The following is a 15,309-nucleotide window of genomic DNA, read 5'->3' as shown; positions in this document are numbered from 1 at the left end:
CCTCATCTCTAGAATATATTCATATCTCTCTGGGAATATGTCTAAGTGACCTGAAGCTTCCCTCTCTTCCAGGTTTTTGAGGGAGGTTTTAAGATGGTGAAATACATGCTTAGGAAGGCTTTTATAATTCCTTAAGTGATTTTGTATTTCTGTTAACACCACACTGAGTGAGGACAGTAGCAAAAGGACTCTGAAAGGATCCTGTCCCTGTAGTGCCCGCTCCACAAGGACAGGAGTCCTGTCTGGCCAGCTCCCCACGAGCTAGTTAATAAAAGCCTGTGAGTGATGACCTGGGTCAGAACCTTATCTGTGTTTGCCAGGAGTCACGTACATCCTGGGGCTGAAAGGCAAATTCTCCTTGACCTTCTCCCAGCCAGAGATTCCCTGTGCACACCAGGTCCTGTCACCTGCCAGTCTGTACCTTGATCCCTGGTTCTAAGGATGGCATAAAACAAAACAGACCATACGAATACTGGTGTTTGATACTGTCTGTTACCAGGAACCACGGGTTTCTTTTTTAATTGGGTCTACCATGTAAAAAGGAAACTGTGCTTATTAACCGAAGATGTGTATTACAGCACCCCAGGTGAATCATAATAAATGCCGAACAAAGAAATAAGTTAGGAAAGTATGTGTGAAAGTGTACAAATAGGACAAATATTCGTTTAAATTAAGGGCTAATCATGTGGGTGTTTGCTTTATAATTCTATTTCTGTTTGAAATTGTCACAATAAAAAGTTAAAATTTGCCGGGGGTGGGGGGGTGGGGGGTGGAGGGGGTGGGGGGGGGTGGCGGCGGTGGTGGCGCACGCCTTTAATCCCAGCACTCGGGAGGCAGAGCCAGGCAGATCTCTGTGAGTTCGAGGCCAGCCTGGGCTACCAAGTGAGTTCCAGGAAAGGCGCAAAGCTACACAGAGAAACCCTGTCTCGGAAAAACAAAACAAAAGTTAAAATTCAAGCATCCTAAAGCTTTCATTTTAATAACAATCTAAATTGCTAACATAAATGTGGGAATATATACTTCTACATTCCAACTTGCAAAAACAAGAGAGCACAAACGGTAGCCTGCTTACCACTCAGCATCCTAAAACAGGGTGGGCGGGGCAAGCCCTATTTATTACAGATCTGCAGTGATAGCTAATGGGAGACGGCAACCGAACAGACAGGTACAGAGAATGACTAGATAAAGCACCGTACGACATCCATAGTCAGGGACAGCATAGGGATGTCAAAGCTTATAGAGAAGCGGCTAGACTTAAAGGCATTCGTGTTGTTTTTCTTGGGGGGGGGACTATACGAGGTAGTATTTTTTTCTCTCCTGTTCAGGAAAATAACTGAAAGAGGAAGAAAAGGAGGGAGGGAGAGAGACAGAGACAGAGACAGAGCGAGAGAGACAGATAGAGAGAGAGAGAGAGAGACCTGTGTCTATGCTGAGATCCAAAGTCAGTTTTCTTTATGTATCATTGGAAATATCAGAAATGTAATCACTCTAGACTCCTGTTTCTGCAGATGACACCTCTCCTCCTTTCCACACTCTGGAGCTCCCCCTGTTCTGTGACTGATGTTTTTGCAATCAGGACATTCATATAGCCAGCCCCCTCCACTATAAAGGGTGGCACAGGCTGGCATGGTGGCCCATGCCTTTAATCCCAACACTTAAGAGGCACTTACTTAACCTTGTAAGTTCAAGGTTAGCCTGGTCTACAGAGTGAGTCCCAGGACAGCCAAGGCAATGTACAGAGACCCTGTCTCCAAACAAACAGACAAACAGACCAATCAGTTTCATCAACTATTCCTTCAAAGTATCCCTGACTAGCTAGCTCACTGCCCACTGCTCCTGCAACCAAGAACTTCATCAGGGATTTCCAAAAGGATCATTCTCAAGGTTGGCCACCTCACGGCCACCGAACTAGCCCAACCTCAAGCCCACCCTCCCGGTGCTTGAGCTACTCAGAAAACTTCCAATGCCTTCCACCTGTTCACTGGCATTGCAGGCTTGCATGAAACCCACCTGCAATGCTTCCGCCTCCCACACCCTGTAATGCATAGCACTCTCCCTGACAGTCAAAGCTCAAAAATAAAAATTTAAAAAGTTCAGAGTAAACAAGTTCAACCCGGAGAAGTTCTCTCCCAAAACGTCTCCAGGCCTCCACATGGTCCTCTTCTCCACCTCCTCATGCTCTCGTCACAGCATCTCCACTCCACACACCTGAACACTAGGAGTCTGCTTACTCGGTCTCTTTACCTGCTTGTCCTGTAAACCTGCACCAAATCTGAGCTCCTGTGAGACCATCGTTTGCGCGTTCCTCTTTTGCTCACCCCACTGAGAACGTCATAGCACTTGATTTCAATCACAAATCTCTTTAAATTAACATGAAACTACAGCAAACACGCTACATAGAAAGTCTTCATGCATTGAGATTAAACCCAAAATTGACCGTCTGGAGTTTATCTTCCTTCCACATGCAGATAAAACCTTGGCTACCACTTTCCCCAAGACCAGCCTGCACAGGGAACACTTTACCCCAGCATATTACAAACCAAGTACCAACATTCCAACCATTCTCTAACCATTGCCCCAAACTGGATCAATAAAGATATGGTTGTTCATGCTGCTGTCTTTGTCTGGAACAAATTTCATACCCTTCTCTATCTGATAAACACCTATTCTTTTTCAAGTCCAGCTCAAACCCCCTTTCTACACTTTTGATGACCTTCCATAGAAAGACGTAATTGGTCTCACATAATCTCCCTACAAATTAATGCTGTGTCATACTTATCAACCACATGTTGGCTGTTTTCTTATCTACACACAGTGAAATATTTAAGGATAGGAATCATGATTTATGTATCCTTCCCAGGTGCCCAACATCTAATAGACAACCTCAAAGCAGGGTAGGTGGATGAGATAGAGTTTCACTCTTCTCAAAAACATACAGTAAAAAGCCAGAAGGGTGTCCACCTCAGCCCTCTGGAACCAGCTATCTTTCCCCACCTGCTCAGCTCCATGGCTCTCTCTCATTTCCAGGGCTGCCAACTCCCCCACAGCCTGGACACCTAGTATCCAAGGCTCAGATGAGCTGCCTTTCCATCCCCCGCTACCACAGCAGAATCCTTCCTTCTGCCTAGTTCAGCAGAGAGACGGCGGAGACATTTCCCACGGAGCTCTTATTAGAGAGAAAGTCAAGTCAGGAAAACTCATGAGGAGGAAAAGAACACAGTAAACGGGCTTGCAGGATGCTGACTGCTCATCCCAACAGGTCCAGCCTGGCAGCCTCTACGGCACCTCTTTCTCTTTTGATCCCGTTACCGCAACCATCATCTACACCAGACAGTAAACAAGAGCTCCTCCGCGGGCTGAGCCAAGATGGATTTGTGTTGGTCCCACACTATCCAGGCCTAGTGAGGTCACCAAGACCCTGTGCCAGATTCAAAATCCCTTCTCCAAACTGCTGATTCGGTTTTCTTCATGGACCCACCTCCTCCCTGCATCATCTCAGACTCTAAACCCATAAAAAACCCTCATTCAAAAGTCACGTAGTCTCCTATCTAGTGCCAAGGATTCTAACCCCGGCTTTGAGGCCCATCTACATAGAAACGCCACCCGGGGCTGTTCAGGGACCTGAGCAGAGCTCCTACCCTCCCTTGGATTTCCTTGGGCCAAGTGGAGCCAATGCTCCAGTCCCTGGACATTAGCTTAAGCAAGACATGAATATCAAAAATTCCATCACTGGGGACCCTTTTCTTCCTGACAATATTCTATACTGGCCCTTCTCAGCTGGAAACAAATTTAAAGGGGGGGAGGGGGAGAGTGCAAGTGTTGGTTTGGGGGTGTGTACAAGATGTGTATAAATACCAAACATCCTTACAAACTTAACCTTCTTTCTTCCTCTGAAAATGTTTACATTTAATTTTTTCTTTTGGGGTCTTTGTGTTTCCCACATTTGCTTTAATTATCATTTTTTACGTACATGTCTGTGTGCCTATGTGAGTTTATGTGCGCCACATTCATGCAAGTGCCCTCAATTTCCAGAGAATGGCAGGTGGCCTGGAACTAGTTACAGGCAGTTTTGAGCTGCCTGGCATGGGTGCTGGGAACTGAACCTGGGTGCTCTGAAAGGGCAGGAAGCACTCCCAACCTTAACCACTGAGCTATCTTTTCAGCCCATTCTCTCTGCATTTGCTTCATTTCAAGCATTTACTGAGTCAATCGAAGTATGTCAGGTGTTTGGCAGTGCATACCAGTTAATTTATTGAATGTATTTTTTCTCATTTTCATTATGAAAGCATTCAAACATGCAAAGTAGAGAAATAATAGTGCAATAAAGCTAATATTCCATTTCCTAATTTCAATTTTTTTCACAATACCACCCATCTCTGCCTCCCACCAAAAATGAGATTTTAAAGCAGTCTCTACTATCAATCACACTGTCATCTCTAGATGCTTCAATCTCATCTCAAAAAAACGGCACTTCTGTTGGCTTTTGAGACAGAGTCTCTATTATATAGAACTGGGTGTCCTAGAACTTGCTTTGTAGACGAGGTTCTCAAACTCACAGAGATCCACCTGCCTCTGCCTCCTGAGCACTGGTATTAAAGACGTGCACCACCATTGCCCAGCTAAATAATAATTCTTAACCTCAAATATCCTGTCCGTGCTCAAGTTCCTTATTGCTTCTCCATTCCTCAGCACTGAGGGTTATAGCTGGGCCTCGTGCATGGTAGGCAAGCCTTCTTAGACTAAGCCACAAATCAAGTCCTCCTTTAAAAAAAATATGAACACATTTTTCATAAAGAAAGTGAGGCCCATGTAATCAACACTTTTCTGTATCATAGTCAGAGCACATCAAGTTTCTGATTTTTTGCTTTGATGCCTCTTTGCATCCAGATAAAACCTTGGCTAGCACTTTCCCCAAAAACAGCCTTCCACATGAACTGAAATGTTTTAGAAAGGTATGCTGCAAGCCCAGTACCAACATCCCAACCATTCTCTAACCATTACCTAAAATGGACCTCTAAAGTGATGGTGTTCCCTCCACACACCGGGCACACTTTGATTTGCACATGTTGTCCTTTCAATGTTTAGAGAAAGCCCTCATATTTTGTTTTTAGTGTCTTTACAAAACAGGCATCTTCTTTTTTGACTATGTTGAGCAACAAAAAAAGATTTGAGACCCAAGGAAGATTTTTGGTGTACTGACCATTCATTGTCCAGAACCACAGTGCGGAGGAGTACAGGAACTAAGTTCTTAGGGTATCTGGGGCACCCCAGTGTCTACAACTATGCAAGCAGTGTCAATACACTGACAATGGCAATGATCAAAACAAAGCAATGGGCTTCTTCTACCCGGGGAGGGAGAACGATCCTCTCAGCACAATGGAGAATTATCAGGATGCTGACACAGAACCTGAAACTTCCTAGGACAAAAGTCATTGCTATGGACCTTCAGAGACCCAGCCCTCAATAGGTAATGAGTCACATGACTCAACCCTCCAAGGACTTTTCAGTTGAACTGTATGACATGAAAGAAATTAAAATATAAGCCATATCCCCATCACCAGAATTCACCTACATGATTTCCATATATTTTTTCAAAATAGACTTATAAAGGATCCCTTTCACGAATCCTACACTAAGATACGTTGGGGAATGTTTTTAAATTTTCAACAATGAAATAAAGAGCTGTTTGAAATAATCGTCTAAAGTTATAGAACACAAACCAAACAAGAAACAAAATAGATTCCTTTATACTGACCTTCAAAAATATTGGTCTAAGCTCAGCTGGATCTGCTCTCTTGGTTAAAGCCACCTATAAATAAACACAAAAATGTTTATGTTATTAGAACAAAGCTGAGAAATCAAGCTAGCAGGAGGGAAAATAAACTTTGGGTTAGAAATTAGTAGATTTCATTTTTGTACGTAAAGTACCAAATTGCTCCAGTGTGTAAACTAGTCCCCAGATTTTAATGTGGACTCCATGTGGCTTCTAAAACGATAACATTCTGTATGAGAACCCAGAAAGCCCTTAATATCTAGTGTTCAATGTATAAAAAGGGGAAAAAGTTGAAACAGATTAGTGAACACCTGGCATTTCTAAACCACACCCAAGGGTAACTCATGCCTTCTCACATAGGAATATTTAAATATTAAGTACAACCTGTCTGCCAATCCTGCATAGGAGCTCATTTCTTAAAAGTCAGTGAACTTGTAAATCATATTAAGGACCCAAAGGGAACTGCTTCCCACAGCTCCTCCATGAACAGCACGTACACCCACCGACCTAGACAGGCCAAGGAACTTCTCCACCTCTCCCCAGCCTTAATAAATCATAAGTCTCCAAAGGTGTGACTATTATTCTTCACATTCTAGAAACTCAAGGGACCGTGGTTACCTTCCACCAGTAAAATTTGACAGATTAGCTCAGAATAGGTGTTGTGCTTAATTCTCCAGGCCACAAAGTCCAAAAACATCATTGGGAAAAAAGCAAGACAAACTTGAACATGACTGCCCCAGGCCAACACAAAAGAACCCTTATGCAGAACCAAACAGTGGGCTTATTCAGTGTCCCATCACCCAGTCCTGTTGGCAACAGTGGTCATAAGACGCAGTTCTCAGCAAGCAGAGTGTCACCCCATGATACAACCAAGGCGGGGCCCCTGGAACCACCCCAACCCTGGAACCATGTCCCTATCCGTGAGGAGGAGATTTATGCAAATTGTTCTAAATCCCTTCTGTGTGCTTGCAAAGGCTCTTCTGAGATCTTTAGACAATGGTTTTTCTGTCTCTCCATATAGGAACTACCAGAGCTCCTTGGCCCAACACTGTCAGGAATAAATTTACTAACGAGTCACTGGAATGGGAGGTAGTCTCTCTGAAAGCAGCTGGATGGTCACCATGCTGATACTCTTTCCACTTCAGCTGAATACCTGACACTAACAGTGTCTTACACCCCGAATTAGCTGGTGTCCTTTGCTGTTCAATAACAGAGGGGAAATAAGACCGCTAACCAACCCAGCCATGATTAATGATGCTGCTGACCACTAACCAACCCAGCCATGATTAATGATGCTGCTGACCTCCAGGTTTTAGAAGAGGAGGCCCTGTTGGTGGAAAGGTGGAACTGGGATGAACACTCCTAGAAAAGGCATCACCAAAGCCCCCTCTACCTCCACCTCCAGAGCCATTCCTCACCCCAAGGTGAAAAATCCGACACCCACGCTGGGCTACTTACCAGGCATGAGAAGGAGGACCCTGCGTAGTATGCTGGCCTAAGTTGCTAGCATTTTTCCCTTTAAAAGGCAAAGAAATTTTCTACACAATGAACTATGCTTGCTCTGTCTGGATGCATGCTTGCACGCCTGCTTAGTTCACTATACTGCGCACTTTGTATGAACAATACCGGGCAGTGCTAGCCAGAACGCACCTCCCTGGCCTGAATCCCCATGGCACCGTAATTTCCTGATCCCCAAACATAAATCATGCAATGCTCCTAGTCAGAACTGGACCTGTTTGAGAGAAAAAGCACTCCTCACATTGTAACCCATCCAGGGTCTCGGCACAGCAGAACAAAAAGGAGAACAATCCCTCCAGGGGCCAATGCTTCGAAGTCGTGCCCCCAAGAATGTACCCTGTAGTTTACAAAGCACGGCTGGGTCCTCACAGAAAGTCTGAAAGTCAGGACACATTATTGTCCCCATTTTCCAAATGGGGAAATCAAAGTTCAGAGAAAGTTGTGTACTTCCTTTCCCTAAGTCAGATAAAGTCATGTCCCCCCTTGTGTTTGTGTTTTCTCAGTCTCAAGTCTCCCATGCTCCACATTACAAGCAGCTTCACTGTAACCCAGTTGACAGGAAACATACAGCACAAGGATGAAGATCAGAACTCTAAACGCAGTCTGCCTGGCAAGGCTAGGTCCTCGCATGGTGGTACCTGTAAACCCACAACTTCACTTCAGAGACTGCGCCAGAAGGATCTAGAGACTAAGCCAGGTTACATAGTATGACCCTTTGTCAGAAAAACCAACCAGTAGTTGTGGGATATGTCTACACTGTGTGAAGATGTTGCTGTGATTGGTGTAATAAAAAGCTGAACTGTCAATAGCTAGGTGGGAGGTATAGGCAGGACATTCGGGCAGAGAGAGGGAAGAAGAAAGGTAGAGTCACCAGCCAGACACAGAGGCAGAAAGACATGCAGGAGGAGAGGTAACAGCCATGAGCCATGTAGCAGGGCATAGATGAATAGAAATGGGTTGATTTAACTTATAAGCACTAGTTAGAAACAAGCCTAAGCTATAGGCCAAGCTTTTATAATTCATAAGAAATCTCCATGTCATTATTTGGGAGCTGGCTGGCAGGACAGAGAAAGACTCATTACAAATAGTGAAAAAGAAGATGTTAGTGTCAGACTGGCCTTCCACAGAGTGCAGGCCTGCCCTCTTAACTCACTGGCTGGCCTGGGTTCTCTGACTGGTATCATTTCCTCGTCTATCCATAAGAAGTGGTGGATAATTGCAAGGAGAGTGCTAAGTACCAACAAGGCCCTAAGCTTAAAGCACTCAAGAAATGCCATCTATCGTCACTTTTGTATTACTTATTCAAGAGCATTTCTATTCTACCATGATCACGTGTCTAAATAACGAGTAACCTATTCATAATTTAGAAGGGAGAAGTAGGAGAGAAAAGGGGAAGTCAGGGTTCTTGAAGACACTCACCAAAGCCCCAACCAAACATCAATTATCGCCTCTGTTCTCCTAGCGTACATAAAGCTACTCTTGAAAAGAGACCCAAAGCCGCAGGTGTGGTAAGTGGTGAACGATCTCACACAGGAATTCGCCTGAGACTGAGACCCATTGATATCTGTACCATTCTTAAGCATAAAGACCCATGGAACCAGAAGATCATTTCTTCAAACTTAGCACCAGCCTCCTGGCCTCATGTGTACTCACCCCATCAACTGCCCACTCAGCAAACACTCGGTGGCTATTTGGAATTTCCATTTTGGCTTCTGCTCACATCCCATGTCATCCACTGCAAAGCAGGAGCAATCCCACTGACGACCACATAAAGTCGCACTGAGACCTACAATGACCTGAAGGTGCACTGAGATAGATGAGTCTCCCTGGTGACAAATCCACTACCCAAGAAGATATGTGCTGGGAAAAGTCAGCCAGAGAAATGGAGCTGTCTTCTTTTTTAAGTCAACACAGGACAGCTGATCAGTATGCATGCTTTAGTTATAATCGAAAAGCCTGGAGGTTTTAAACCTAGCTTATTCTTGGGCTTCAGAAGACTTGTCAAACTTAAGATAGTTTCCAGATGGCTCACCTCTGTACATACACACATTTGGGTGTGTGCCTCTTACATAATAACATGTAAATGTAAATATGTACAAGCAAAGTACGATTCATTTAATTACTTGATGTCATCATTACTTATCATTATCTTATTCTTTATCGTCTGTACTGAAAGACTGAAGTGTAATAGAGTCTAACATTACAACAAAAATTGTACTATGTTTTACATAAATGATGTAATGCATTTCCAAATCTAAGAAAGGAGTTCTTTGCAAGTGACTATGAAATATCATTTGATATTTAAATCAGCACAATAGAGAATGTTGTACTCAGTCAGATTACATGTTACAACAGTTCCAAACTTAAGAGCTAAAACAGAAGCAACAGGCTGCATGGCTGTTGCTCCCACACACTGGGAAAGGTCTACTAGGATTAACTTAGACTGGAAATTTCAAGTCCATGCTTTGAGATGGTAAAATTCGAGAGTCACTAAATATACAATACACTTTAACAAGATAAACACTAGTTATACCCATGTGACTAGCTCACCAATAGCATTCATAAAACATACACAAACCAGGTTAAAAAAATTTAAGAAAATAGTAATATTAAAAACATAACTTTAGGAACTAGTTTTTTCATAAAGGGAATGAAAATATAACAGGAAGAGCCAGAAAGGTGTCATTCAGAACAAATAAACTCTCTCATTCTAACAGGAATCAGAGTTGCCAATGGCAGGGGGATGATTCCTACGCATATGAGTATTTTTTTAAGTCAGCTTGCTTACCCTGGAATCAAGCCACAGTACCAAGCTCATTACTTTCACAAGTTGCAGAGGCACATAGTTGTGCTCTCAAAATAGTTGGTAGGTGTGACAGATGGCAGTAGGGACAAATAAAAAACCCAACATAGCTGGGTATGGTAATCCCAGCCTTGGGAGGTAGAGTCGGGAGATGAGGGGAAGTTCAAGACCCTATTCATCACCGAGCAAGTTTGCCTGAGAACACCTTGAGATGGAGGAGAGCCTGTGTTAGGAGGCCGAGGAAGAAAAGGAAGGAGATAAAATTGGGTCACTCCTCTCAGGAGGCTCTGAAGATGTGAGACCTGGTTGGACCTCCCTGGGGGCTTCCTCAGATCCCCAGCCTCTGCAAAGACCTTAAGGGGCTCCTCAACTGATGAGAGTCTCGGTGAGTGAGACATCAGATCTATACTGGTGGCTCCCTTCAGATCAGTGGTTCTCGAAGTACTGAGCCTGGGCATTTGCACTCACATGTACATACCCATATGCAGACGCACACACATACACATAAGTAAAGTATTTTTGAAAAAAAATGAAAGGAGCATTCAAGAGCAAAAAGAACTTTTTAGGCTCCTGAATTCAGAATCTCAGGAATGCGCATATTATTGTTTGAATACAAAATTTCTCCCACAAGCTGCATGTTTGAAGACTTGGCCCCAGTTAGTGGTGGAGCTATTTGGGGGTGAGGGGTGTCTAGTTGGAGGAAGTGTCAGGGGGAGCAGAAATTTATTGCCTGGGCCTTCTTCCTGTCAGGTGTTTGATTCCTGACAAGTCCCCACCTCAACAGCCAAGAGCACCCCCCACCTCATACCTTCCCCAGGATGGGCTAGATTCCTTTGAACCTGGGTTAAGGTAATTCTTCCCTCCCTAAGCTGCTTTAGCTAGGTATTTAATGACAGTGATGAGAAAAACAACAAATCTAAATTATCTTTAAAACTATAAGCTGGGTGGTAGTGGCAGTAGCACATGCCTTTAATCCAGCACTCAGGAGACAAAGGCAGGGATCTCTATGAGTTCAAGGCCAGCCTGGTCTACCGAGAGAGAGTTCCAGGACAGCCAAGACTACACAGAGAAATGCTGTCTCAAAAAAATCAAAAAGAAAAAAGAAAAGAAAGAAAAGAAAAACTATAAAAATAACAAAAATAGCATATTTTAAAAACTATCCAGAAAATAACAGTGGGTGGACGCGCAGAGTCACTGGCTTGACCCCAGCCTCGACCTCCCCACACAGTACAGTGTATCTCCTTCAACAGAATCTCCCAACTCTCTTCCCCAACCCGAGAGATCTCTGAAAGTCAAAACAATCACAGGCTTGCTTATCCAAAAGATTACCTGAAATGATTATCTTTGATAGGTTAAAAGCCAGAAAAGGTAACTCATCAAAAGCAGGCCATCTGTGTGCATGTGAAAGCCAGCATGGGGTAGGTAACAAGAAAGGAAACAGGAGAACCAGCGTAAGAGCAGCTAAACCCTGGTGGAAAGTGCTCTTGGTGTCACCTAGGAACTCAGCAGCTGCAGCCCACATTCTTTCTCCATCTTCCTGTATTGCCAACTACATATCGAACATTACATTTCTCAGAATCCTTTGCAGCTATATGGCCCAGGGACTGTCAATCAGAAGAACTATGGAGGGATTTGCAAGGAAAAGACTTGGAGGCCTGAGCCACCACACTCTCACTGCTTCTGCTAGCAGACACCTCTGTTCAAAGTGACTGGTTTTCCTGCGACACTGTCCTGGCCTCCCACATCGTTCATAGCATGTCCTCCAAAACACCCCTCACTTGGCAGGAGACAACCTGACTGCAGCGGAGGCCACTGCTCCCTTGGTGGCCTGCTCTGCTGTGAGGCTCTGGAAGTCATTCCTAAGAGTGCAACCTCAAGTCTGTTTCTTCACCTACCCAACAAATTCTATAAGCCATTTAATAGCCTGTAATAAATCTCCCTCTGCTGAAACCAGCCAGAGAGGATTCTGTTCCCCGCAAGTCAACCTTGACTGATACAATCAGTTATTGCAAAAGAAAGTTTGGAATTCCCTAAAACCACAGTTACCATTGACTTGAGGGAAGAAAGAGGGTGTCTCATCAAATTTACAAAAATCATTTCTTACTGGAGTCACCGAATCACTCGCTTGAGCGTTATGTTACGTTTCCTTGGGTTCTCATAAGTGAAGAGCTGTAATTATACAAGAAGTGACTGAGGTATAAATCGGTATACAGACAGAATGCCGAGTTAAGCATTCTCCCAACCACAACAGTTCTGGGCAATCAACTCTCAAAGGTTCCTATCACTCAACAATTCACTTCCAAAGCACCCGAGGGCCCACAGGGTAATTAACAGGCAGGTCACTTCAGAGTGCTGCAGATGTTCATCAGAACAGCTCCGTAACTTGTGACTGTGCTGTGGCAGACAAACATTAACCAACTCTAGACCACCGAGATTAAAAATCTGGTATTAAGACACCAAGTGTAATGGGTAAGTGCACTCGATGGTGGTGTTTCAGCTGTGGGTTGTTACACCAAAAAGGCTTTAAACACACTTTCAACTCTCCCATCGTCATTAAGCTGAAACTTGCATTCCAGTAAATGTTCCCTGGAGGAAAAACTGACAAGAGACACTCTGAATATTTTCTAAAACACACACCTTTCTATTTACATGTTCCTGCCTTATAGAGACGAGGAAGAGCTGCCAGTATTGCCAGGAGTCCACAGCAGAAGTCAGGGAGAAAACCTGGAGCCGCAGCCAGGCCTGATGACCTCGGGCCAGTCAGTTAACATCTCTGCGTTTGAAATCTGCGCTTAGGAAGTGAGCAAATGATAAGAAACCCTACCTTCTCCCTTTCATATGCCTGCCTCAGAGCCAATTAGAATGAAGAAAATGTATCCTCAAAATCTTCAGCTGTTACTGCTGGCAAGGATTAGTATCAGCTGCTGCCAAACAAAACAAGCTGATAACAAGACTTCAGGACACCTCCGCTCCCAGATACAAATGGAAGGTAACAGGGCCCAGTGCCCTGAACTCAGACCTAGATAACAAAAGATGATATGCTAAAGAGAAAAACAGTTTACATAGAATGCTTTTGGAGGGCTGGGAGCACAGTTCCTTCCGGTGGTAGACTGCGTGACTATCGTCCACTCGCTCTGCTCCCAGCACTGCACAAGCTGGGAATTGTGGCTCACACATAGAAGAACCTTAGCACTGGGAAGAGGGACGAGGATCAGAAGTTCAAGGTCACCTTCAACTACACTGTGAGTTCAAGGCTAACATGGGCTGAGTGCTATATGGAATGTCTGCTGTCTCCTGAGGAAAGCTGGAGAATCAGCCATGACCAAAGAGCTAACAACAATACCCTCAGATGCCTAGAATGGCTGGGGAAGAATCCAGCATCACACTCAAAGCAGGCCACACTGCCCAGGTAAACTGAAGTGAAAACATCACACCATCCCGTCCCCTCATATTGCCTTCTTCCTAATCACTTGGCATATGAGTGTCTGCTCGGCAGAGCCCAGGTCACTGCTACAGGCCTTCTCTGCAAGGAGTGTGGAAACTGAGCGGATCCCTGTGCTGGGAGAGCCAGAAATGCTATTATGAGGATTTGCTCCAACACAGGAAATCTGGGCAAAGGATGATGGGTAGCTGGAAACGTCAAAATGAACTTGACTGGGTAAAGTCACTGGACATACACCTGAGCAATCCTTTTGCTTTCCATACAACCTTATTGTCAGGTCCCAAAGAAACCCGGGACAAGTAGCCGTGGCCCCTCTTAGCACATCTCACCCTGTCCCCTACCCCGAACCCAGGGGCCGGCCTTCCCTTCCCTTCCTCCAGCTTCTGGCCTATATATAACACAGCCATTTTGGCCACGGACTCCCTCAGCTTCACCGTTGGTCGCTCTTGGAGCTCCTCTCTTCATCTGAAACGCCTTCTCTACTCTTCTCGTTCTCCCCTCCCCACCCCCGCCGCGCTGCCCTCCCCAGTCTCCCCCCACCCCACCCCTCCTGGCCGAGTCTATTCCGCTGGCCATGTTCAGTCTGGACTCTTCCGGACACCTCTGGCTGTTCTCTCCCTCCTATCTACAATAAACCTTCTCCTCAAGCACATCTAGGAGCACTCGAGTGCTCGTTGTTCTCATTCACTTAGTCTGTCGTCCACTACTGAGAACGCTGCAGGTCAAATAGAACACACTGCAGGTCAAATACAGACTGATCTGTCCCGAGTCCATGCCTCCTCCTCCTCCTCCTCGGGCTCACAGTCCAGGTGGTCGGGTTGCCTCACATCAGGTCTCTCAACCTTTCTTGTAGGACCCAGTGATCATTCTTTGTTGCTAGGTAGGATTTTAACAACATTCTCACCCTCTTCCCACCAGATGCCAATAGCATCAGACTGGAACAACCGAAACAATTTCTCCAGACGTTGTCAAATTATCTCAGGGGGAGGGGAAGGATAAAGGGCATCTACTCAACCCCCAGCTGTGGAGAACATGGTAACTAGTGATGTTCCACCTGCTCACTTACACACCACCATCACCTATGAGGGCTGGAACATTCCAGGCCTAATGTCAGGCACTGATAAGACCCTCTCCCAGGGCAAATGACAGACTTAGCAGTGAGTGGCTGATACATATTGTATGATGATGGTACATACTTTCACACAGTTTACCAGAGGCAGAAGTAAAGCCTGGGACTGGATCATTTAGTTTTGGCCACAGCAACATCCTGGTAGCTCTTACTGGACCCTTAACTCCATGCAAGAAGGCCTAGTGCTCAGTTTTTCAAAGTAGATCTCATGTAAACACCACTGAAGCTCTTGAAGGTGAAAAAGCCATTAACTCCTCTAATTTCCAGAGAAAGAAACAGAAGTATTTCAGACTTTTAACTATGTAGCTATATACATTACAAAGTCAGAAAGGACCCCAGAATCTTTGGATATTCATTTTAACACTTGAGGGACATGGAGGGAGAGTCTGAAGCCCTCTGAAGAATCCTGCCACTGGACCACACTGGACATCAAATTCATGTCTTTGTCACTTAGAATCATGGGCTGCCTGATGAAGAATATTACTCTCTGGTATTATATGCTGAACTTAGTCTCAATTTTTTAAAGCATAGAGATTAGAGTATAATTAGGAACCAGCTGCAATTGTAATTATCCCTCCCAATATAATTTGTTACATATTAGCAAGTGTCAAATTACTACTGCTCCTTAAATGAATAAAACCTGA

The 15,309-nt window shown here is 44.6% G+C and overlaps 1 protein-coding gene across 2 annotated transcripts in view; it reads right to left on the bottom strand.

Annotated features, from left to right (window-relative positions):
• Positions 1-15,309, bottom strand: part of Slc25a13 (solute carrier family 25 member 13) — a 181,997-nt gene that overhangs the window by 147,697 nt on the left and 18,991 nt on the right. For both annotated transcript variants that reach the window (XM_006986884.4, XM_006986883.4), the window contains exon 2: positions 5,756-5,809. In XM_006986884.4, the coding sequence (XP_006986946.1) occupies positions 5,756-5,809 (54 nt within the window). The remainder of the gene's footprint in view (positions 1-5,755; positions 5,810-15,309) is intronic.

This window comes from Peromyscus maniculatus, chromosome 3, assembly GCF_049852395.1.
Source record: "Peromyscus maniculatus bairdii isolate BWxNUB_F1_BW_parent chromosome 3, HU_Pman_BW_mat_3.1, whole genome shotgun sequence".
NCBI lineage: Eukaryota > Metazoa > Chordata > Mammalia > Rodentia > Cricetidae > Peromyscus > Peromyscus maniculatus.
The sequence above is the reverse complement of the archived record's forward strand: the minus strand, read 5'-3'. Positions and strand labels throughout refer to the sequence as shown.